This window comes from Hippoglossus stenolepis, chromosome 10, assembly GCF_022539355.2.
Source record: "Hippoglossus stenolepis isolate QCI-W04-F060 chromosome 10, HSTE1.2, whole genome shotgun sequence".
Classification (NCBI taxonomy): domain Eukaryota; kingdom Metazoa; phylum Chordata; class Actinopteri; order Pleuronectiformes; family Pleuronectidae; genus Hippoglossus; species Hippoglossus stenolepis.
In genome coordinates this window covers 664,034-688,300 of record NC_061492.1, presented here as the reverse complement: position 1 = coordinate 688,300, position 24,267 = coordinate 664,034, and the positions used below count along the sequence as shown (strand labels likewise).

General features: G+C 50.0%; 2 protein-coding genes across 4 annotated transcripts; one reads left to right on the top strand and one right to left on the bottom strand.

Moving 5' to 3' along the window:
• Positions 1-577: 577 nt before the first annotated feature.
• Positions 578-1,555, bottom strand: hikeshi (heat shock protein nuclear import factor hikeshi). The gene has a single exon (XM_035168757.2). It carries the CDS (start codon positions 1,385-1,387, stop codon positions 782-784), a length of 606 nt encoding a protein of 201 aa, XP_035024648.1. The 5' UTR covers positions 1,388-1,555; the 3' UTR covers positions 578-781.
• Positions 1,556-5,736: 4,181 nt separating this feature from the next.
• Positions 5,737-23,804, top strand: heatr5a (HEAT repeat containing 5a). Of its 3 annotated transcripts, XM_035168808.2 has the most exons (41): positions 5,738-5,901; positions 6,142-6,353; positions 6,686-6,794; positions 7,206-7,355; positions 7,467-7,638; positions 7,727-7,890; positions 8,009-8,258; positions 8,344-8,499; positions 8,713-8,963; positions 9,643-9,754; positions 9,906-10,058; positions 10,142-10,241; positions 10,515-10,624; positions 10,799-10,968; positions 11,055-11,221; positions 11,799-11,904; positions 12,107-12,297; positions 13,202-13,361; positions 13,453-13,642; positions 13,724-13,893; positions 14,029-14,055; positions 15,097-15,241; positions 15,345-15,527; positions 15,610-15,849; positions 15,923-16,101; positions 16,189-16,257; positions 16,405-16,584; positions 17,011-17,245; positions 17,604-17,708; positions 17,797-17,931; positions 18,075-18,202; positions 18,297-18,444; positions 18,539-18,712; positions 18,863-18,964; positions 19,194-19,277; positions 19,419-19,589; positions 19,691-19,836; positions 20,524-20,631; positions 20,963-21,065; positions 21,699-21,852; positions 21,939-23,804. In XM_035168808.2, the coding sequence occupies exons 1-41, from the start codon at positions 5,776-5,778 to the stop codon at positions 22,084-22,086; spliced, it is 6,183 nt and encodes a 2,060-aa protein (XP_035024699.2). In that variant the 5' UTR covers positions 5,738-5,775; the 3' UTR covers positions 22,087-23,804. The 3 variants fall into 3 exon arrangements, 2 of the variants coding, with proteins under 2 accessions (XP_035024699.2, XP_035024700.2); XM_035168809.2 differs by lacking the exon at positions 14,029-14,055; XR_004697700.2 differs by lacking the exons at positions 19,419-19,589; positions 19,691-19,836; positions 20,524-20,631; ... (1 more) ...; positions 21,699-21,852; positions 21,939-23,804 and having other exon boundaries at positions 5,737-5,901; positions 18,539-18,719; positions 19,194-19,275.
• The last annotated feature ends 463 nt before the right edge of the window (positions 23,805-24,267 follow it).

Genomic DNA, 24,267 nt, shown 5'->3' with positions numbered 1-24,267 from the left:
GAAAGGTGTCCGGTTGCCAGGTTGTGTTAAATCCTCCTCCTGCACGACTCAAAAGATTAAATGGTTCCACAATAATGAGTCTGTCAATAATCCCTTTATTGATGATGCTGGTTATTGATTATTATAATAATCTGATTTAATATAAAGAATAAGTGGGTGATTATAACTTGTGATCACAGTTTATAGATCTGATGGTTAGAGTTTCCTGTAACAGATGAGAGCTGAAGATCAGAATCTGTGGCTCAGTGGACCCAAGGTCAGTCTTTGGTCTGAGCCTCCAGGCCCTGTTTGTCGACAGGTTCAGGTTCTGGGCCCCTGAAATCTGGACTTCCAGAAGATGGGGTTCTGACATCAGGACTTCCAGAAGTTGGGGTCCTGACATCAGGACTTCCAGAGGTTCTGACATCAGGACTTCCAGAAGATGGGGTCCTGACATCAGGACTTCAGAGGTTCTGACATCAGGACTTCCAGAAGATGGGGTTCTGACATCAGGAGTTCAGAGGTTCTGACATCAGGACTTCCAGAGATGGGCACACAGAGTTCGAGGTTCTGACATCAGACTTCAGAAGGTCAGGTTCTGACATCAGGACTTCCAGAAGTTGGGGTCCTGACATCAGGACTTCCAGAGGTTCTGACATCAGGACTTCCAGAAGATGGGGTTCTGACATCAGGAGTTCCAGAGGTTCTGACATCAGGACTTCCAGAAGATGGGGTTCTGACATCAGGAGTTCCAGAAGATGGGGTCCAGACATCAGGACTTCCAGAAGTTGGGGTTCTGACATCAGGACTTCCAGAAGTTGGGGTTCTGCGCCATCCTTCTCTGGAAGTTGTCGTACCACCGGAGGACGCAGCTGGACGGGATGAAGGTCTCGGTTCGGTTCGGAGTCATCTGCTCCTGCGACACAGCGAAGGAGGAGCAGAAGTTGTAGAGACTGTCCAGCATCTTCTGGGTGAACTGGAGGAAGGAGTCCACGGAGGACACGGCGGCGCTGGACACCGGGATCTCCTGAGCCAGCTGCTCCAGAGGCTCCACCGACACCCCGACCTGAGCCACGGAGGGGGCCGCGGAGGAGGCGGCCCCGGTGCCGAAGGGCTGCGGCCCGGAGCCGCGCTCCCCGGGCTTCAGGCCCGAGATCTTGAAGATGGCGCTGGGCTTGTCGTTGGTGATGAAGCCGAGCAGCTGCCACACCGGGCCGCCGCCCCCCGGGTCCGGGAAGGAGAAGTAGACGGCGCCGCCCGTCCCGGCGGGGAACGGCACGGTGCCCAGCATGAAGACCACCACGTGGTTCACGTTGTCAAAGTCCGGCAGGTTGAACACGAACTTGTCCGGAGCGACCTGCAGCGCGTCGGTCTGCACCAGCCGCCCCGCCACCAGACAGCCGAACATCCTGGAGCTCAGCCGGGGCACCGACTTCACCGGGTCCGCTCACAGGCGCAGCAGCAGCGGATCCCTCTGACAGAGAGGGACGGAGGAGGAGGACCGGAAGAAACTTCCAGAACCGACCGACATGTTGGATCCGCAGCTGCTGCTCGACCATCGACTGAGCGGCCTGAGGATTTAACCCTTAGTTGGACTGACAGGCAAATGTGTGTCCGCACATAACCCCTAACACACACAACACAACACAACATGACACACACAACACACAATACAACACAAAACACACAACACACAATACACACAATACACACAACACACACAATACAACACGACCCACAATACAACACAATACACACAACACACAATACAACACACACTGTATTATGTTGTTATTATAAATCTCAGTAGAAATGTTTTATATTTTTACTCGTATTTCTTTTTAGGATTTCTCTTTTTCTCAACTATTAAAGTATCAAATATCGAATTACTTTAAAATTCATATATAGTTTGTTAAATTAATTCACAAAGACGCTTATTGAAGCATATTTAAAAGTTGTTTTATGGTTTTTATGTGGTCACTGATGAATGAGTTCTGCCTGAGACTAAACCCAAGGTAAAACACTGTTGACGATGATTCGACAATTGATTTTGTATCAGCAGCGCCAGTTAGTGGGAGAAATACCGGAAGTCAGATATTAACAAACAAACTTTCAAAAGTTCAAGATTTAGTGTAACAACTGTCATACAAATATGTTTAAATATAAAACGATGTAATATTATTTTTATTAATATAATAAATTGTTATCACACATTTGATTTTTAAAACTGAACCAGAGTCAGTTATTTTTAATTCTGAGGTTTACAAAAAGCTCTAACAGTTATTATCATGTTGTAAATCGTGTTTTCAAACACGATAACTAACCCTTTGTTTATTTGTCTTCATGTTTGTTCATTAAACTAACACATTTCTCTTGTATATTTTCATGGTGTAAGCTTTAATACTGAGAAGCAGTAAAGAACATTCATATTTAATATTTGACAGAACATTCGTACATTCGAATTCGTAGAGCTCTCAAAATAAAACGCAGATGTGGGGTTTTATTGTGAAGAAGGAGCCGGTGACCGGATGTGCGCTCTGTGTGTTCACGCTGACTTGACGCTGGACTCGGATCAGGAAACATTTTCAGCGTCAACATAAACTGAGAGAAACTTTTCTACCGGACCCTTTAGGTGCGGACACCTTCCGGTTCCGACCTGCGACTCCACTGGGTCAACGCCCGCGTTCTGATCCGAGTCTGAGGCTCGAACCCCGGCCGGTAGCTGAGCGGGGTAGCGCCCGGACGGTAGACACACAGTCCGCCTACTGGAGGACAGGAGGAGGAGGTGAAGGAGGTGAAGAGAAGGAGGAAGAGGAGGAAGGGGAAGGAGAAGAAGCAGGAGAAGCAGGAGGAGCAGGTCTGTAGTTTGTGGATTTGGTGTCTGGTGCTCTGGTGTGTCTCTGGTTTTCTGGTGTCTCTGGTATGTCTCTGTGTGTCTCTGGTGTGTCTCTGTGTGTCCTGGTGTGTCCCTGGTGTGTCCCTGGTGTGTCTCTGGTGTGTCTCTGGTGTCTCTGGTGTCTCTGGTGTGTCTCTGGTGTGTCTCTGGTGTGTCTCTGGTATGTCTCTGGTGTCTCTGTTGTCTCTGGTGTGTCTCTGGTGTGTCCCTGGTGTGTCTCTGGTATGTCTCTGGTGTGTCTCTGGTGTTCTGTCTCTGTGTGTCTCTGGTGTGTCCCTGGTGTGTGTCTGGTGTTTCTCTGGTGTGTCTCTGGTGTCTCTGGTAGTCTCTGGTGTGTCTCTGGTGTGTCTCTGGTGTGTCCCTGGTGTGTCTCTGGTATGTCTCTGGTGTGTCTCTGGTGTCTCTGTTGTCTCTGGTGTGTCTCTGGTGTGTCCTGGTGTCGGGTCTCTGTGTGTCGTGTGTCTCTGGTATGTCTCTGGTGTCTCTGGTATGTCTCTGGTGTGTCCCTGGTGTGTCTCTGGTATGTCTCTGGTGTGTCTCTGGTGTGTCTCTGGTGTTTCTCTGGTGTGTCTCTGGTGTGTGTCTGGTGTGTCTCGTGTGTCTCTGGTGTGTCTCTGGTGTGTCCCTGGTGTGTCTCTGGGTGTCTCTGGTGTGTCCTGGTGTGTCTCTGGTGTTTCTCTGGTGTCTCTGGTGTGTGTCTCTGGTGTGTCCCTGGTGTGCTCTGGTGTGTCTCTGGTGTCTCTGGTGTGTGTCTCTGGTGTGTCTCTGGTGTGTCTCTGGTGTCTCTGGTATGTCTCTGGTGTGTCTCTGGTGTGTCTCTGGTGTGTCTCTGGTGTCTCTGGTATGTCTCTGGTGTGTCTCTGGTGTGTCTCTGGTGTGTCTCTGGTGTGTGTCCTAGTGTGTCTCTGGTGTGTCTCTGGTGTCTCTGGTATGTCTCTGGTGTGTCTCTGGTGTGCCCTTGTTGCTGGTGTGTGTCTGGTGTGTCTCTGGTGCTGGTGTGTCCCTGGTGTTTCTGGTATGTCTCTGGTGTGTCCTTGTGTCTCTGTGTGTGTCTGTGTGTGTCTGGTGTGTGTCTGGTGTGTGTCTGGTGTGTGTCTGGTGCTGGTGCTCTGGTGTTTCTCTGAGACCAATTATCAATATTATTATTGTCAATACATATTCAAACTGAGCAGAAACATGAGGTTTGTGACGATGATGATGATGATGATGAAGAAGATGAAGATGATGATGAAGAAGGGTTTGATGTGAACCGACCCTCTTTATTCAAACATCATGAAGTCGATCATCAAGCAGCGAACTGAAGCTCACGAGGCCAAACTATTAATCCACGAATCGGGGGAAATCGTCGGCAGAGTAATTGATAAAACAGATTTATTGATTAGCTTCTCTGAGAGAAATTAATGTGCAAATCATCAGTTTGCTGCTTTTCTTTCTCTCCAGCCACATCAACCATATTCAGGTTGGTATTTATATTTCACAGAACGAACCACTAACAGAGAGACAGATCTTCAGATTAATGTTCGACTGGTTCTTCTTTAAAAACAGGTTGTTATGATGCAGTAGATTAATCTGTTAATGCTCTGCAGGAAAGTGTTCCTCTGTTATTGTGAGCTGTGTGTGAGCTGTGTGTGAGTTGTGTGTGAGCTGTGTGTGAGCTGTGTGTGAGTTGTGTGTGAGCTGTGTGTGAGCTGTGTGTGAGCTGTGTGTGAGTTGTGTGTGAGCTGTGTGTGAGTTGTGTGTGAGCTGTGTGTGAGCTGTGTGTGAGCTGTGTGTGAGCTGTGTGTGAGCTGTGTGTGAGTTGTGTGTGAGTTGTGTGTGAGCTGTGTGTGAGTTGTGTGTGAGTTGTGTGTGAGCTGTGTGTTAATGGAGGACGCAGTGGGCTCTTGAATAATGTATGAGCTGCTCTCAGATATTCTCTCAGCGTCTCTTCTTTCCTTTGCTGTCGTTCCGGTCCCGTCTGCTGAGTCGGCACGAAACAAAGGCCCGACGCTTCGGTCCAAGAACACACAGACACGTCTCTCCGGTCACGTGTGTTCGCCGCTTGTCCTCCGTGTCAGGTCTTTACCACAGAAACACCCCAACGTGAGCGTGGCTGTCCTCATTGGCTCCCGAACGCAGCACGGTGTTTTTGGTGATGTCACCGGGGCCTGAACCAATGACCGGCACTGAGCTCGCTGCTGTTCCCACGTGTTTGAGGGATCCAGACCCAGTTCTTCACGTTTAGACTTCAGGCTTCTGTTTGCTTCTTGAGGAGGAGGAGTGAGGATTTGTCTCGTCCGAGTATCAAACCACCGAGACGCCACTCGCTGGTTCCTGAGCTGCTGCTCTGAAGCCTCCGTTTCACTTTGTGTTCAGCGCCATCTTAGTTTTTAAAACCAGATATAGAGGAGCAGGGGGTGGAGCCTGACTGAGAGCTGCAGGACACGCCCACCTACACCTGCCTGCTGCACCCATTGGGCAGTCACACTACCCCCCACATCCCCCAGTGCTTTATGGTCTGTTTGACTCTAAATGATCATAATTCACTAAATGAACATCAGCTGTTTGAAGAAGACTTGAAACTAGAGACTGAGACAGAAACTCCTGAATGTTTCCTGACGTTATAAAGTGAGAAGTCACTTTCTAGAGACTTCTATAGAAACTACCAGGGGAGTCGCCCCCTGCTGGTCAGAGAGAGAACACAGGTTCCAGTCCCTTCCCGAGTCTACGTCAGTTTTTCTTTACAGCTGTTAGAGCAGAGGAGCTGCATCGACTGGTCTCCACGTGCTGAATGGATGTGACGACACGTTTCTCCCTCCTTTGTTTTGAACAGGGTTTAGGAGAATGGCAGAGAACAGACGTCGTCTCCTCAGTGAGAGAGGAGGAGGAGGAGGAGGAGGAGGAGGAGGAGGAGGTTCAAGATGGAGCGAGCTCACAGCCTCCTGCTGAACGAGGATGCGTGCAACCAGCTGGCTGAACACCAGAGGGCAGAGTTCATCTTCGAATGGCTGAACCACCTGAAGAAGCTGCTCCCGGCCGCTGACAGGGTGAGTTCTGGTGTCAAACACCAACTCTACTCAGCAGCTGTCAGGACCTGAGCAGAACCTTCACCTTGTTGGTTTGACTCGCTCTGAAGTTCAGGAGACGAGTCTTAAACTCATGAAAACACTTGAGCTGTCGCTTGTTCCAAAAATCATGTTCGAGAGAATTTGACAACTAATTTGTTGAAATGAAAGTTTTCAGCCAGGAGGCTTTTCTGCGAGTCACGTGTTTCTCCACCTGTTCAGGTCGACGTCAGACAGAACCAGCGGCGCCTGGTCGAGCAGCTGTCCTGCGTCCTGATTGGCTCTCCTGGCCCACCGACCCGCTGGCTGCTGGCCCACTGTCTGGCCCTGCTCTACCGCCTGGGAGACCCCTTGCTGGCCAGCTTATTAGTGGATAGGTGCAATGACATCATCCGCAGCAGAGACGACTCTCCCTCAGGCCTCCCCACCCGGCTGTGAGTCATAACGTCCTGTTGGGTCATTGTGGGGGGGGGAGACTGAGAGGTTAGGCTTACTGGTTTCTCTCAACAGAAACCAGTAAGCCAAGCCTCTCAATCTTCTTCTTTGTTTCTCTCAACCAGAACCTCCTGCTGTGTTTCTGTTCTCGAGTATCAGAACTGAGACACAGCACCAGAGAACAATCCACCCCCCCACCCCTCCTGCTCCTGCTTATCCATCATGGCCCTGATTGGCTGTGACAGAAAACTGAGCTCAGAACAACACAGAAACTTTATCATTCAGATCATTGTTCCGGAGTAAGGAGATAAGAGCCTTCTTGGTGTTTCAGGGTGGCGGTTGCGTGTCTCGGTGCTCTGTACGAGCAGCTCGGCCGGATGCTCCTTGGCTCCTTCAAAGAAACTCTGACCAACCTGCTGAAGGCCATGAAGAGCGCAGAGGTTTGTCGTTTTAACACATGAAGAAGAAAGTTGTGGTTGATTTTTCCACAGAAAGAAACAGAATAAATCTGATTGATTTGACTTCTCAGCATAAAGATGTTAAAAACACACATATATATATATATATATATACATGTACATATATACAGTACTGTATATATGGAGTTATAAACAGTACTGTACTGTATATAACTCCATATATACAGTACAGTACTATAGGCAGCATGTTCTACATGTAACATGTTCTCGGTTGAGAGCAGTTCTGCTTCAATCGACTCTTCTTGCAGGTTTAGTTTGATAAATTCGATCTTTCAGTTTATATAAACAACTGTAACCTTGTTTAAAGTGTTGAAGCGATGAATATGTTGTGAATCAGAATAACTGCTGGAATCTATAAACCCCGTCCTTCAGTCTCAGGGGCGGTACGAGATCATGTTGTGTGTGGAGAAGCTTCTCCGTGGTCTGGGGGTCAGCGCGGTGCCGTGTCACCGGGACATCTACAAGGCAGCGAGAACCTGCCTGACGGACCGATCCATGGCCGTCCGCTGCGCCGCCACAAAGGTGCAGTCTCCTGTGACTCACGCTGTTATTCTTCCTGTTTTTCTCTTTGTCAATTCATTATTCAAGAATCCAGGTTGTATCAGTTTATAGAAAGTGTCTGTCTCTCATCAGTGTTTGCTGGAGCTGCAGAGGGAGGCGGTGTTCCTGTGGACCAGCGAGCTGGAGAACGTGGCCACTCTGTGCTTCAGAGCCTTCGAAGGGTCCAACCACAACGTCCGAGTGTCTGTGGCCAAACTGCTGGGGACGCTGCTGGCTGCAGCCGTGGAGCCGCGGCAGCCTGCCGGTAACGACCTGAGGAGCAGCCCGGGGTCAGAACGTCTGGGAGAACCCGAACGCTGATTCATGAACTCTTGTTTTCTCTTTCCTCCCAGCTGCCCCCAGACAGGGCGGGCGGGGTCGAAGCTCTCTGGAGGAGGTGATGGATTTGTTGACGGCGGGGTTCCTGCGAGGGGGGGCGGGGTTCCTCCGAGCCAGTGGAGACATGCTGAAGGGGACGAGCTCTGTCAGCAAGGATATCCGCATCGGTGTCACTCAGGTGGGATATGATGAATTCAGCTGAGGAGCAGATTGAAGATCTCACTGTCACTGCTCCTCCTCTTCCTCATCCTAATCATTGTCCCCCTCCTCATCATCCTCCCCTTCCTCCTCCTCAGGCCTGCGTAGTCTTCGTCTCCACCCTGGGCGGCCCCTGGCTGGAGGCGAACCTCCCGGCCTTCCTGTCTGTGCTGATGGAGCTGGCGTCCCACAGCAGAGCCACACAAACGCCGGGCGACGCTGTGGTTACCCGCCGCTGTGTCTCCTTCATCCTGAGGAGCACCCTGGGGTCCCTGTTGGGAGAGAAGGCCCAGACCAACGCTGTCAAACAGCTGTGCCTCGCTGTGGCCTCACAGAAACGAGCTATTGGTGAGTAGCAAGGAGGCGAGACTGTGACGAGCTCCGTCCGTGTACATGACTCAAGCTCCTCCTCCATTATCGTGTGTGTGTTTAGATGCAGCGCTGACTGATGGGAACGTGGAGACCAGAGTGTCGGCTGCAGAAATCTCAGCCAGTCAACATGTGTTGGTTTGTTGTCTGCTGGAACTGGGAGGACTCATTCGAGGACTGGGATCCACTGCAGCCCCCCTCCTCACTGACAGCAGCACAGGTCTGACAACACACACACGTTCATATTAAATGTAGAAGAAAGTTCATTATGTCCCTCTGTATAATTTGTGTGTGTGTGTGTGTGTGTGTGTGTGTGTGTGTGTGTGTGTGTGTGTGTGTGTGTGTGTGTGTGTGTGTGTGTGTGTGTGTGTGTGTGTGTGTGTGTGTGTGTGTGTGTGTGTGTGTGTGTGTGTGTGTGTGTGTGTGTGTACAGCTCTCCTGGACACAGTGGTCTCCGTCCTCCTCCACCCCGTCTCCATCACCCGCCTGGCCGCGGCCTGGTGCCTGCGCTGCGTTGCCACGGCGATGCCTTCCCAGTGCTCCATGCTGCTGGACCGCTGCTCCGAGCGCCTGATGGCGTTGAAGTCGTCGCCCGAGGCCGTGGTCGGATACGGAGCCGCTGTCGCCGCCCTGGTGGCCTCAGTGCAACACTGCCCCCTGGGGATACCGCACACCAAGGGCAAGGTGGGTGACATGAATTCACTCATTACACTGAGCTGCTGTGGGTTCGTGTCACTTCCTGTTCTGTCTGCGCTCGACTCTGTAACAACACTGAGGCGACATCATGTGAACACGCTTTTAAACTAAAACTATATCTGAGTGTTTAGGCTCCATATCAGTTTGAATCCGTGTCCATAGCAACACGCCCGAAAACAAACGAGGAGCAGCGAAGGTGAAACACACGAGGATGAAGTTTGGACCAGCGACGAGGTGGAAGTGGTCCAAACTAACAGTAACAGGATATAAGCCGGTTGTTTCTTCTGCAACAGAGTCATATGACAGGAGTCTGACCAATCAGCAAGAGGCCCTGAGTGTCTCAGTTTGTCCCCGTCCAGACTTGAACGCAGCCTCGTAGTTTCACCTCTCAAACGGGTCCTGCAGTGTTTCTCAACAGAGTGAGACATCTTCTCACTCATGGATCTCGTCTCATCAGCTTCATCAACTGAACTTTCATCAATATTCAAATGAAATCTAATAAGTTTACTTGTGAATGTTTTCTTTGACTGATTTGATCCTCGTGCTGCTCAGGGAAACGTCACACATGCATTATGACAGTTTTACCCAAGAGAAGAAATGCAGCTCAATCTGCTCTGACACAACAAGAACAGGTGGCTCCTCTCTAAACGTTTGGGTCTGTGTGCAGGCGGTGCTGGCTCTGGCTGAAGATCTGCTCCGCTCGGCCTCTCAGAACAGTCGGATGTCTCTGCAGCGCACTCAGGCCGGCTGGCTGCTCGTGTCCTCTCTCATCACTCTGGGTAAAACAACAGAGATCTAGTACAGGGCTGCAGGGGCTTGTACGTTCACAGAAACTGAGCCAACGGAGTGTGTCTGTGTGTGTCTGTGTGTGTCTGTGTCTGTGTGTGTCTGTGTGTGTGTGTGTGTGTGTGTGTGGGTGGGTGTGTTCAGGCCCTGCTGTAGTGGAGCATCACCTCTCCCGCCTCCTCCTCCTGTGGCGCTGTGTGTTTCCTGCCTCGCTCAGGGAGCAGGAGATGGAGCTGCGACGAGGGGACTACTTCACGTGGCAGGTTACGCTGGAGGGACGTGCGGGTGCGCTCTGCGGTCAGTACACACAACAGACACACACAGAGTTCAGTATTGTGGCCGTGAGTGTGTCTGAGCTGTGTGTTTGTGTGTCTGAGCAGCGATGAAGAACCTGCTGCTGCACTGCAGGGAGCTCGTCACTGATGACGTCATTGGCCGTCTGCTCACGCCATTGGCCTGCGCCGTGGCCCTCCTCACCAAGTCAGTCCCTAATTGGTTAAGGCTTGTTGTGGGTGTAATGTTTTTGGTTAGGGGGAACTGGTTAGATAGGTGGTCGAGGTCAACGTCACTGTGAAACTTCTGGCCTTGAGTCAAACTGCTGATCGGATCAAATGTCTCATGTTGATTCCTCATATTTACGTGTGTCGGGTAAAAACATGGAGCTGTGCTATGATTGGGGTTTACAGCAGCTCACGCTTTCCTGTGTGTGTTGTGTGTGTTGTGTGTTGTGTTGTGTTGTTGTGCGTGCACCAGGATGCCGGCTCTCCTCAGGTCTCACAGCACTTCAGTTCGTAGCTGCTCCCTCGTCTACAGGCTGAGAATCTACGAGCTGCTGGCTCTGCTGCCTCCACACACCTACCAGGGTAACAACACTCCTCCCTCCCTCCCTCCTTTCTTTCTTTTCCTCTTTTTTCATCTCTCTTTCATCTTCAAATGTCCTAAATCCAGATTAATCAGGGATTCCAGCAAAAATCCTCAAACTCAAAGAGATATTTAAGATGTTGATTTGCTTCAGCTCTGCTCCTCTCCTCCTGCAGAGAGCTTCGGTTTGGTGATGAACCAGCTGGTCACTGATCTGTCCGGCCAGGACAACCTGAACCAGCCGTGCTCCGACCTCACCCTGCTGCCCCCCCTCTGTCACCACGACGACCTGCAGCTGGTCGGCCCCGCCCTCCACAACACCGACCACAGATATGTGGAGGAGCAGGTGACGTCTCATTTGACGCAGCCTGCAGACACAGAGTGTACACAACAGGACTGTTAGAATGAGTGAAGTTTGTTTTTGTGCTTCAGCTCCACGGCAGCAGCGTGGGGGGGGGCTCTCTGGATAACGACCTCTTCAGTCTGTGTGAGAGAGGAGACGAAGCTCCTGCTGCTCCTCTTCCGCCGCCTGTCGCCCTGACCGCCGCCGCCGTCCGTCTCTTCGGAGCCGTCTTCCCCCACATCATCTCTGCTCAGAGGTAACTGACCTGTCACCTGCACCACAGGCGAAGCAGCACAACATCTGCTTCTGACAAAACATGAAACCGCTTTCACTCCACATTCATTTATTTAAATGAACCAGAGAAACACGGTTGAGACATTTTCAGACATGTACTCGAGGAACTTTAGTGAGTGTCTCTGAAGCAGCAGCAGCAGCAGGTTGTTGGGTCCGACTCGTTCCGACAGGAACATCTGGGGAACATCCAGGCGAGGGGCGGAGCCTGTAGAGCAGCAGGGGCGGAGCCTGTAGAGCAGCAGGAGGCCGGACATGATATATAAACTCTGCTGTGGAAAGATCAGTGTTGTTGTTTACAGCTCATCCACACCGGCGTCGGCCCTCATCACCAAAAGATCTGGAACCTCCTCGTGTTTCCAAGTGGACGTCTTCGTCTTCTACGTGTACGGCTCCTCTTCTTCATCCTGAGATGTTTGTGTTCTTCCAGCTTCACGTCACGTGTTAGAAACCTCATCCACACGTCCACTCGCTCTCTGGGAAGCTTCCACACATTGTCCTGCTGTATGTAAACAGTGTTTGTTTGTGTGTTTCTTCATCAGAGTGAAGATACTGGAGCAGTTTGTAGAAACCGTGAATCAGCTGAAGGGTCAACGCCAGCTGACCGTCCAGACCCATGTCTGTGCTGCCCTCTGCAGTCTGCTCAAGGTACTACATCAGTAAACTGGAGGTTTATCTGGAGACCGAGTGCAGGACAAATACTTTTGGAGTTGTCTCTCCACTCCTGTTCCGTAATTGCACTTTGATTCTGTTTAATTCCGCCACGAGCTGGAAAACATAAACCTCTGAGAAATGATCACCTTGTAAAGTTGTAGAAGCTACAAAAAATGAAACGAGTCCTCCTCCTCAGCACCAGGGGAGTATTCGGGGCTCTCTGGGGCCAGAGGAGATCCGCCCCCCGGGGTTGTCTCTCCTGTCGGGGGCGCTGGAGAGCAACAGTCCGCTGCTGCGCTGCCTGGCTGCTGAGGGTCTTGCCCGGCTGGTTCAGGTGGTCGGAGACCCCGGCTTCACCGTGTCCGTCTCCCTGCTCTGCTTCGACAGGTGAGTGGAGGCGAGGGTCCTGTTAACGTAGACCACTCTGTGTGCGTGTGTGTGTGTGTGTGTGTGTGTGTGTGTGTGTGTGTGTGTGCGTGTGTGCGTGTGTGTGTGTGTGTGTGTGTTCTGAGGATCATGAGTTAAAGCTTTGCAGCAACTGTTATATTAGTGAACTTTCTGGGGTTTTATGTTGATCCTGAAGCTTCAGTTTTTTTCCTCCTTGTCTTTGTTTGACGTGTCATCATGTCAGAGACGGAGGAAACTGGCTTATTGACAAAGGTTTTATGTGTGTGTGTGTGGGGGGGGGTCTCTGTTTGTTTTCCTGACTATAGGAGATATGGAAGAGGATGTGGGTAAATATCGAGACAGTAAAACTGAAAGAAATCCCTCTCTTAAATCTCATCTCTGTGTTTTTAGATCCAGGGACTTTGTTCTGGCCTATTTTTAGTTTAGTCTGCCGACGTGTTCTTGACGTGCACAGAAACCAATTCCTCACTTTGATTTAAGGCTTTGATCCAAAATTAACAACAGCAAAAAATAATCACAATACACAGAGACAGAGAACAAGATGCAAAATACACTAGAAATAGTCTTTAAAGGATCTTTAAATAACTGGTCTGGATGCATCACAGTGTGTTTGAACGTGTCAGTGACTGATCAGATCTGATGATGGACTCGGATGATGTCTCCTCTCAGGCTCACACTGTTGTTATCTGCAGCAAAGACAGAATCTCTCTCAAAACACGTAGAACAACCATCCGGTGCAGATCTGCTGATTCGAACCTCGTCAGTCGTTGGGGTCCGAGCCACTGACCTCGCTGTGACGGCCCTTTTGAACTGAAGGAATTCTAACCCTTTCAAATATCATTGTATAAAAACTAAACTCTGGCTGTGGCCACCGACCGTTCAGGCTGAAGACGGTTCGGGACGCAGCCTCTCGCAGTGGCTACGCTCTGGCTCTGGGGGCGCTGCACCGCCACACCGGAGGCATCAGCTCACCTCAGCACCTGTCCACCTGCCTGGGAGTCCTGTTCACCCTGAGCCAGGACAGCACGTCACCGGAGGTCCAGGTACACGTCTGTTCTGTATCTACCTCTGGACGTCCCTCAATCACCTGACCAGAATAAATGTCCTAACGTCCTGTGTCCCTGCTGGGTCCAGACCTGGTCTCTCCACAGTCTGTCCCTGGTGGTCGACCTGTCCGGCGGTCTGTATCGGGCCCACGCCGAGCCGTCCTTCTCTCTGGTGCTCCGGCTGCTGCTGTCTGCTCCCCCCACCCACCCTGAGGTTCACTACAGCCTGGGCCGCTGCATGCACGCCCTCATCACCTGCCTGGGCCCCGACCTGCAGGGTACGTCAGCCCGTCCTGCAGACACAGAACACGGGGTGTGAGGAAGTCCCTGAGTGAGACCTGTGGTGTTGTGTTTGTCAGGTGACGGTGCAGCCGTGTCCTCTCTGCGCTCCAGCTGTCTGGTGGGATGTGGGGTGATGCAGGCCAGTCCCGACTGTCTGGTCCAGGCCAGAGCCATTTCCTGTCTGCAGCAGCTCCACATGTTCTCCCCTTCACACGTCGACCTGGCCAGCCTCGTACCTGCTCTCTGTGTGAGTACCTGGTGGACGACCCCCGGGCTGAGGGGCGGACATTTCCTGTCATGTCTCTGGATAATGCAGAGAACAGAGCGTTGTGTGTGTGTGTGTGTGTGTGTGTGTGTTTTGACCCTGTCTTGTGTCTTGCAGGAGATCTTGTTGGATTATTCCTTGTTGGTAGGTCGTCTCTGTGGCCTGAAGCTTCTCTCACCTTCTGTTTCTTTCTCCTGTTTTCTTTTGAACACTCGACACTTGGTTTTGTTGCTGTGACACAAACACGTCCTCACTTTCTGTTTGTTTTTGTACGATTTATTATTTTTTTAATTTCACTAGATTTACAGAACCTCAGTGGCACATTAACGCAAAATATAAATGCAGAAGCCACACAACGTAAACACAACTACAACAGAAGTGAGCGACAACGGATGTTGGTCAAGTGAAGCGTCGTTGGTGAAAACCTGGTCAAGACAGCTGCTGCTCAGAATGTGCTGCTTGTCTATTTGAGGTGTTACGGTGCTCGGCGCTGAAAGAGACAAGCAGCACATTTTAAGCTGCAGTGATTTTGTGATTTGTTCTTTTACTGAAATACTGATTTAATGCCGCTTTCTGTTGGTTATTGAAAATATTAACCTTTTTTCTGTTGTTCTGAAAGATGTTAACGGCTTTTTAACGGTTTTCTGTTGCACTAAATCTTTTTCCAGCCTGGTAACGACTCATTCACTGCCTGAACACAGTGTCACTTCGTTTACTTTCACATTGTTTGCTCTGCAGCTAACTCATTAACATCGGTGTCATGTCTGTTGTACATCCTACCGACAGTATAACTTTACAACAACTGCACCGTGTTTCCTCCAAATACGGCAAAGATGCATATCAGGAATTTTATAAATAAGTGATACAGAAAATTTACATAGACACTTTGAGCTCTGGCACTTTTTAACCATTATTTACTGTGTCAGAAAGAAAGTTTATCAGTCAATCACAAGCTCAATTAACAAGGAAATCTATTTAAAGTTTCATACCTGAAAACATATTTAAGTTAGACTTGATATGATTAGTTATTGGTCATTAAAACTTAAAGCCCAAAGTCTGGAGGAAACACAGTTTTACATCTGTTCACACAGTTCACCTGACGTCCAGGTAGAAACTCTGCGTGTGTGTGTGTGTGTGTGTCTGTGTGTGTCTGTGTGTGTCTGCGTGTGCATGTGTGTGTTTTAGGCCAACCTGTGCAGCTCGTACCTGTGTCTCCGTCGGGCGGTGGTGGCGTGTCTGCGGCAGCTCGTCCAGCGGGAGGCGCTAGAGGTCTCCGAACACGCAGTGACTCTGGTCAAAGAGCTGCCGAGAAGAGACAACACACATCTGGGTGAGACACACAGACAGACACACACACAGACAGACAGACACACAGACACACACACACACACCACAAGACACAACGGCAGTTTTAAAGATCTATGCCTGTGCAGACGTCACGATAAAGGAAGTGGGTCTGGAGGGAGCTCTGTTCACTCTGATGGACCGGGAGTCGGATCCAGGTCTGAGGAGGGACATCCAGGAGACTCTGGTCCACATGATCTCCTCCAGCGCCACCAGTGGGAAGCTGGGACACTGGCTTAAACTCTGCAAAGACGTCCTGTCTGCAACCACTGGTAAGTTGAAATCAATGGCTTCATTCAGCCTCATATGTTGCTATCAACAGGAACCTTCATTAGGATCGTCTCACTCTCACAGACTGTCGCGCTCCGGTGGAGGCGACTCAGGAGGAAGAGGAGGCCGACTCCGGCAGAGACGACGACTCCTCAGCCTTCAGTGCCAGGCCGGAGTCCGGAGGTCCATTCACGGCCCTGCGCTGGGGCACGCGCCGCTTCGCCATGGCGTGCGTGTGTCGCATCATCGAGCAGTGTGAATCAACTGACCCGGCTCACTTTGACATGGCTCTGGCTCAGGAGCGGCGACTGAATGAGTCCACCGGTAAGATCTGGCTCAATCTGTGTTCCTGGACCACGTCTCCCACCTCTGTGACCTTTCAGATGTCTTTCCCCAGACTTCCTCGTTCTTCATCTCGGGGACCTGGTCCGCATGGCGTTCATGGCGGCTACGGATCACAGTGACCAGCTGAGACTGGCGGGGCTCCAGACCCTGCTGGTCATCATCAGGCACTTCTCAGCCATCCCGGAGCCGGAGTTCCCCGGTCATGTGATCCTGGAGCAGTACCAGGCGAATGTAAGACCAGTCTGTGATTTAACTGAACACGGTTCTGTTTGCAGCACGCCATGAGATTCTGCATTCTGTGTGTGTGTGTGTTTTCAGGTTGGCGCTGCACTCAGACCAGCCTTCGCTGCTGATGCAGCTCCTGACGTCACCGCCAAGGCCTGCCAGGTGATCATAACATAAATAATCCTGACTGTCCGTTACCGTGACAATCATCCGGACTCCTGCTCGATTCTGTGCATCTGATTGGCTGCTGAGTTACTAGAAAATGATCATGTTTTGCCGTCACCTTCGACCCCATCCTCTCCTCTCCAGGTCTGCAGCGCCTGGATTGCCAGCGGCGTCGTCAGCGACCTCCGTGACCTCCGGCGCGTCCATCAGCTCCTGGCCTCCTCGTTGGATAAAGTCCAGGTTGGGGCGGACACGGTCAGTCAGCTGCACAATGAGGCCACAGCTACCATGGAGACGCTGGCCGTCCTGAAGGCGTGGGCGGAGGTGGGTTCGAGGCCTTTACTCGTTTAGTTCCTCTGAGCCGGCGACACCAAGTGGTCAGGTCGTCCGTCCATCGCTGTGAACACGATGTCTCAAGATCACCTTTCTCTGGACATTTGTTCCAAACATTCAGTTGGACTTGATGGGAGGTCAAAGGTCACAGTGACCTCATCTGAGTATCAGACTGAAACACTGGATGGTGGAGGGATACAACCATGTGTCCAAATGAATCTTTATGTTACAATATGTTCTCTAGATGATTGACAGGCACATTATACTACGCGGTGATGTATGTTGTTACTAATACAGAAGAAACTCAGTAATAACTTCCTGAGCAGGTTTATTCCGACAGATTCTTTGTTGCATGTTAACTGAAGATGAACGTTTCTGACATCATCGACCTGAAGGTGGCGTCCTCTTGTCCCTCAGGTTTACATCGTGGCCGTTCAGAGAAGCGGACAGACGGACAGTCCTGGTGGGACGGCTGACCTGTCAGTCTCCTCAACGGCCAATGACAGCTTGGGGTCTGAGTCAGGAGGGGCGGGGCTGCTGAAGCTGGTCCAGTCCGATTTGTCGACGCTCAGTCGTCTGTGGCTGGCGGCGCTGCAGGACTACGCCCTGCTGACCCTGCCTCAGGAGTATGCTTCACAGCTCCCTGCAGCCGGTGCGACGCCACAATTCTTTTGTTTCTGGTGTTGGGGGATTGTCTCACAATGTTTTTTTATGTAATGTGAATTATATTTAACCAATCAGAGTCAAGCATAGGTAGACTCCGCCCACGCAGGTGATGACGACAGGACGAACGTGTGTCAGTCAGAATTCTTTAGTCCCTGAATTACAACGTGAAACCAGAACTAACAGATCAGATGAAACTATGGAACAAACACGAAGCTTCAGACTCAGAGAGAAAACAAACTAAAATGAGTCTTTGGTTCTTGATTGTTGCAGAAATCTTCCTCAACTGAAAAAATGAAACAAACGAAAAGCAGCAAATATAATAAATACACACAACTTATTTTCAGGAGGTTCCTTCTACACGGCAGAGACGGTGAATCAGGCCAGAGCTCATTACTCCTCCTCCTGGGCTCCCATCCTCCACGCCACCTCCCTCTGGCTGCACAGCACAGGTCAGCCCTCCTCCTCCTCCTCCTCCTCCTCCTCCTCCTCCTGCACCAAGACGTGGACGGGTCTTTAACAGTCAGATGTGTGTTTCAGGTTTTGTGATGTCAGACGACTCACCTGTGAACCTGTCCAGACCGGCCACACCCACCTCCATGGGACACACTGACTCTATGGGCGGAGCTAAGAGTCCAGAGGACGTCGGCGCTGACAGACTTCACTTCATCCTCGGTACTGAAGCTTTTCATCTCTGAGGTTTCTCCATTTCCCTGTTAATAGGGTTGCTTGGTAGTTTTCCTCTTGTTGAGGGTGAAGAACAGCGGATGTTGCTCCTTGTTAACATCTATGAGACAAATAAAGTGTCCTGTGTGCAGGGATCAGTGTGGAGTTCCTGTGTTCTCCGCACTCCGAGGACCAGATGGAGAACATCACTTCATGTCTGCGAGCTCTGCAGGCGCTGCTGGACGTCTCGTGGCCACGAGCTAAGATTGGAAACGACCAGGTACCTGATTTCACACCGGTTGTCTTAACGTGAGGAAATGGTCGTCTGAGATTCTGACAATTAAGCGTAATCTAATCTAATGTGTCTCCCACAGGCTCTGAGCGTGGAGCTGCTGAGCGTCCTCCACAGACTGATGGTGACCAGGGAGTCGGTGTCCGTCCAGCTCGCCGTGTTGGACTTACTGCGACAGATAGTGACGGCTGCTCAGGAGCACGTGAGGGAGAAACGCCACAGTGCAGAGGGTAAAGACTGAACAGCTGGAGTGTGTGAGGGGGGGGGGTCACTGTGTGGAATAGCCTCCTTGATCCACATGTATGTGTGAAACTTGCTCCACAGTGGACGACGGTGCGGCGGAGAAGGAGACGCTGCCGGAGTTCGGAGAGGGACGGGACACCGGGGGTTTGATTCCTGGACGCTCGCTAGTGTTCGGAGCGCTGGAGCTCTGCCTCTGTGTCCTGGTCCGGAAACTCCCACAGCTCAGCCCCAAACTCGCTGGAACCAGTCCGACTGGTATGAGGTGGTGAATGAGTGGGAGAAGGACATGTCATCCATCTTTTATATTTTTATATATATATGGTTGTTTTCACATACAGTCGCTGGTCCTGTTTATATAGAGATTATATATCTATATCTATATATAGATCCTGTGTGTGTGTTCAGGTCCTGGAGGTTCAGTCTGGAGTCTGACTGACAGCGACTGTCGCCTGGTGGCGTCGGCGCTGTGTGTCCTGTCGGAGCTGCCGTCCGTCTGCTCCCCTGAAGGTGACGGAACCTTTATTCATGTTCAGCCTCTGAAAGCAGCTGTTTTCATTACGACCCATTTTACTGTGAAATCCATGTGAGCTTCGTTCTGAACAAATAACTCATTTGTTAGTAAAAAAAAAATTTATGCAACTTCCTTATTTGAGAAAATAAATGAATGATTAAACCAATAAAATGAGTTCCTCAGTATTTCGGCTCTGATTGGTTGATTGAATGTGTCCTCCTGCAGGCAGCGTGTCCGTCCTGCCCACCGTCCTCTACCTGCTGCTGGGAGTCCTCAGAGAGCTGGTCCACCAGCCCAGCTCTCACACTGGTAACACACACACTCACAAACATTTTTAAAGTCTCTGTTGTCTCTCGGTCGATCGACACCAATCAAAAACAAAGTGTCTGAAGTTCCACGCAGCTCTGAGTTTACTCTGTGACGTAAATACATAAATGTCTCGTCTCCCAGGTGCCCCGGAGGCAGGCACAGGGGGCGGGGCCGGTGTGGTGGTCCAGGCGGCTCTTCAGGCCCTGAAGTCTGTCCTGACGTGTCCGATGAGTCGACAGGAGAAGAGTCGAGGAGCCTGGAACCAGCTGCTGAGATCTGCTCTGAACACACTGCTGGGACTGTGGGACGCCGGTATGTGCCGCACGCTACGACCACGGCAGCTATCCACTTATTGTCCAGCTCTGAACACTGTGTGTGTCTGTGTGTGTCTGTGTGTGTCTGTGTGTGTTCAGGGGACTGTGTGGTGGATCAGATCCGCCTCCTCACAGCTCTGACCGTCTTCCTGCTCTCCGCTGGTCCTGACGTCTGCACTGTGGAGCCTCTGCACGCGCTCAGTCTGCAGCGCTTCACCACCAGTATGGACGCCAAAGACCCTGTGGTCAGTACACGTGTATACGCTCATTCAGCGAGCACTTTGTTTCCAAACGAATACGACCTCATCCTGTGTAAATCAGCTTCACACTCGGACTCTGTGTTTCATCTTCTACTGTGGATTTACACAAAGAATAGAACACGTGTCTGTGTTTTTATTGGATGATGGATTTAAAAGAGACAGATACACTGAGCTGCTGCCACGTGATTGGCTGATGAATAAACAAACAGGTGTTCAGTTGTTGTTACTGTTTCGAAACTTGTAAATGGGAACCAGCAGCTTCCAGACGTGCACACTGGTTAAACTGGGGCACAGTGAAAGAGTCTGTCTCTCACGGGACAGACGGGCCGTCGCTGTCCAGCAGAACCAGGTCACGACTTTATTTAAAGGTGCTTGGAAATATTTTCACCTGTGCAGATGAAAGTGGAGTCCCAGAGAGAGTCTGTTTAACCAGGAGGTGATGAGGTGACTGCTGAGGACACGTGGACCCTCCGTCTCTACGTCTCCTCAGTAATCACTCGTACACACTGAGGGACAAACCTGCTTCTGTCATGAGGCCCATCGTCTTTACTCCTGTGGAAACTTCCTGTTAAAAGCTGAAGAGCCTGTAGAACGATTCCAAAAGAGTTCTTTCTCCTTTGAGTCTTAGCTCGAGCTGTGAATGACGGTAACTATCCTCCCACTCTCCTCCAGGTTGTGAGTCGGTGTTTTCAGCTGCTGACGTCCGTGTTCCAGGCTCAGTCGGGCGTAGCCGTCCCGTACATCCAGGCCCTCGGTCCGCCGCTGGTTCGATTCCTCCAGGTACTGAACCAGCCACACCCAAGACCACAGGACCTTAAGGACAGTCTGCCGCACTTCTACAGTTAAATGTTTGAACCACAGAAATAAACCGACGGTCTTGTATTCTAAATTAATTTTTTAAAATGGGAACATTTCCTGAACGTTATCATCTCGAGGTCGAACCTGAGTTTAATCTCACTGAAAGACAGAACTTACATCTGTGACTTGAACATCACCAAAGTCTTAAATATCAGATTGAATCAAATTCTCTCATCTGTCCTGGTGAGTTTTATTTTAATTTTTTACATTGAGTGAGTTGATCTACTGATGAGATGCTGTGATTCCTGCTCAGAGGGTGGAGAGAAGTCGGCCTCAGAGTCCGGAGGAGCTGCTGGGAGTCCTGGAGGGGGTTCGAGCCATGGAGGCGCTGGTCCAGGCTGCGGATGAGTCCCAGCGTGAGTAGAACAAGTGACATCCACACGACCTTTTCAAACTAAAACGATCTCTGTCCACAGCCACTGCATCACTTTTGATCCCAGTTCACATCAACACACCTGAAAAACCTGTCAAACTGAAACAGGAGCTGCAGCATTTACAAACGGCCCCAAAAGCGTCAGGCGCTTTATAAATGCAACACGTTGTTTTTATTAATATTCAAACTGGAGTGTGGCTCAGTTCATGTGTTTTCAAACGAAACCCAGTCGAGTGGATGAAGCCTGAAGCTGCAGACCAGCAGGTTCATGTTGTTCATGCAGGTTCGCTGTGAGTCATTGACGTGTATTAAATCATCTTAAATTCAGACTGGATGAGTCTTCAGTTTTCAGGGACCTGAAGGTCAAACCGAAGAAGAATCATCTGTCTCTCGTTTAGTTGATATGTTAAGTTAACGTCTTTCTAGCTTCTATCTGGTTTCCGATCACTCGACTAGATGAGTGCTCGAGGTGTCAAACCTCCTTCAGACTTGGGTCAGTGACGATCGATCGCTGGAGACCAACATGAACGTGCTTGTTTGTTTCAAACTGTATTTTCACTCCTTTCATTTCAAGTGAAATTAAAAACACCATTCTTCTTCTGTTTCGGACCCCCAGGCCCTCGGCTGGTGGCCATCTTGCTGCCGCTCCTCATCTCCTTCCTGCTGGACGAAAACGCCCTCGGCTCGGCCCCCGCCGCCTCGCGGTCCCTCCACGAGGCGGCGCTCAAGGACCTGATGCGCCTCGGCCCCCAGCACTCGGCCGTCTTCAGGTACACTCGTTCATGTTCCCAGGGTGTCGAGCTGGAGGTGAATCCACGGGTTAACTCTGGGTGTGTCTGTGTCCTCCTCCTCTCAGGTCTCTCATCGCGTCGTCTCCTCACCTCAAGTCCCGCCTGGAAGCTGCTGTCAAAGGAAACCAGGAGAGTGTCAACGCTAAAGCTAGCGGCGCTAACCCCGCCGCCAAGTCCTCCCCCAGCATCACTCTAAAAACCAACTTCCTGTGAGGTCGACCTCTTGTGGCTGCGTTCGCTGTCCCCTGAGACCAAAGGTCCTGTTTGAGAGTCTGACGGCAACATGAGGGCACACATCACTTCATCGTGAAGAGTTACCCTGCTGGGTTTTATCCTGTCACCTTCACATTCAGTAACTTTACCTCCACCGGGTACTTCCCCTTCACTGCAGTGAGAAGCACGAGGAGGCTTCCTCCTGATTCTCTCTGAGAGACGAGCAGCCGCAGCCACAAGAACACCAAATAAACACAAGTAGAACGTGAACACAGAAGAAAGAAAGAACATGGTTCTGTCTCGAAGCCTCACGCAGAAACCAGGAGTGGATCAGTTAGAGAGCCAGTGATGAAATATTAAGTATAGTATTATTATTATTATTATGAACACCGCTGATCTAGAATAATAATAATTAGATGAACGGAGGCTGCATCTGTTGAAACAACTAATCAAACCCTTCAAGTGACTGACACCTGTCAGAAACTGATCAATCTCACGGTCTGAACACGTTTCCTGCAAAAATATTCGCTTCTGACGAAACGACTCAAAATGAGAAACTGATTCATTTGTGATCAATCGGCTGATGGCGTCATTGTTGGAGGACGAGTGATATAACTAAACATTTAGAGTCGTCACATCTGTGTTTGACAGTTTCACAAACCACCTGAAATGGCAGTTTCCTCCCACAGCCCCTCCCACAGCTCCCACAGCTCCCACAGCCCCTCCCACAGCTCCCACAGCCCCTCAGTGGTCCTGACTGGAGCAGAATCTGTTTTGAGCTGAGATGAAACCACCCACCACAGTTCATGGCGTCAGGTTCAGCGCACACTTTGAAACCTGGTCCGTGGTTTTCTAGTGATTCAGATTAAATGAAAGTAAAAGTCAGATAGTTATTGACACTGCACCACCTTTAGTGGGGGTGTGTTTCTTTTATCCCCCAGCTCGTACCGGGTGGGTGGTTTTTACTCGACATACTCCGAGGCTTTCTCCTTTTAAACAATCAACATGTATAATCACGACAATATGAACCTTGAAACAAACAAACTATGATCGATGCCTCGTGTGTTGAGGAGACTTAGATTCTTGCAGTTGGACGACAGTCCCCCGAGAACCTGAAGCCTTGGGGGTGTGGGGGCCTGGAAGGGACAGATGAGCCTCCATCAGCACTTTAGATTAACAACACTACAGTTGTCATATCGACACGTTTTATATCCACGGCTGGTTTAAAGACCCTCAGTTTAACGTGTATCATCTCAATGTGAAGGAGTTGAAGGTGCTTTGATGTGAGTCTGCACGATCACTACATACGTAACGTTAGCACGAGCAGCTGCTTGTTTGTTTCCTCTCAACGTCACCAACGTTCACTCCTCTCTCGATTTGACCGAAGTTAACCTGTTAGAAACTGGCCTCGGCTCGGGGGTGTGAAAACAAACGACAGACGGCTGAAGCTGTTGGTGAGAAACTCACACTGACTCCTTTGAATCACAGAGTCTAACTTTAACTAACGAAGATTCACCTGCAATAATAATTCAACCAGGTGAGCTTCAGTCTTCCAGCTACAGCAGCTTCACACACACACACACACACACACAGCTGCACTACAGTGTGTGTGTGTTCAGGAGTGTGTGAGTTCACCTGGTTGTCTGAACAGCCGTGAATGTGTTAACTTGATATTTTCTAACGACAGCAAGTGAATAAAATGTTTTTATTCTAATTCACTTCCAGGCTTTCTGTCTTTTACGTGTGTTGTAGTTCAGTGACATCATCCTCTTCATCCTCTTCATCCTCATCAGAGGTTTGGACTTTTATCAGTTTGACAGAGCGAGTCACAGACGCTGTTCTTCCTCTAGACTGAATATTATTAAACAGATTATTTTAGGCCTCCAAGAGTAAAATCATTTCAAACCTGAACCAAAGTGAAACTCAGGAATGAAACATTAGTTTCCACGTTTATAAAAACCATGTGTGGACGTGTTAAGATCTCAGTAACTTTGGTAAAAGTCTAAAATAAAAGATGAAAGCAGAGGAGACCGATTATCTTTTTGTAGAAAAATGAAAACAGCTTCAAACTCTTTTCTGCTCAAATTATTTAATGAACCCAAAAAAGTTTGACATTTTTGAATTGTTTCCAAAAAATAAGTTGACTTTTAAATCAATTTTCTGATCTTTGATCAAATATTA

Excerpts from the sequence above, each read along its gene's own strand:
- hikeshi (XM_035168757.2), bottom strand. The coding sequence starts at position 1,387 with ATGTTCGGCTGTCTGGTGGCGGGGCGGCTGGTGCAGACCGACGCGCTG.
- heatr5a (XM_035168808.2), top strand. The coding sequence starts at position 5,776 with ATGGAGCGAGCTCACAGCCTCCTGCTGAACGAGGATGCGTGCAACCAG. Across the intron at positions 7,639-7,726 it reads GGAGCCGCGGCAGCCTGCCG|CTGCCCCCAGACAGGGCGGG; the intron begins GTAACGACCTGA and ends CTTTCCTCCCAG. Across the intron at positions 17,709-17,796 it reads CCTCTGGCTGCACAGCACAG|GTTTTGTGATGTCAGACGAC; the intron begins GTCAGCCCTCCT and ends TGTGTGTTTCAG.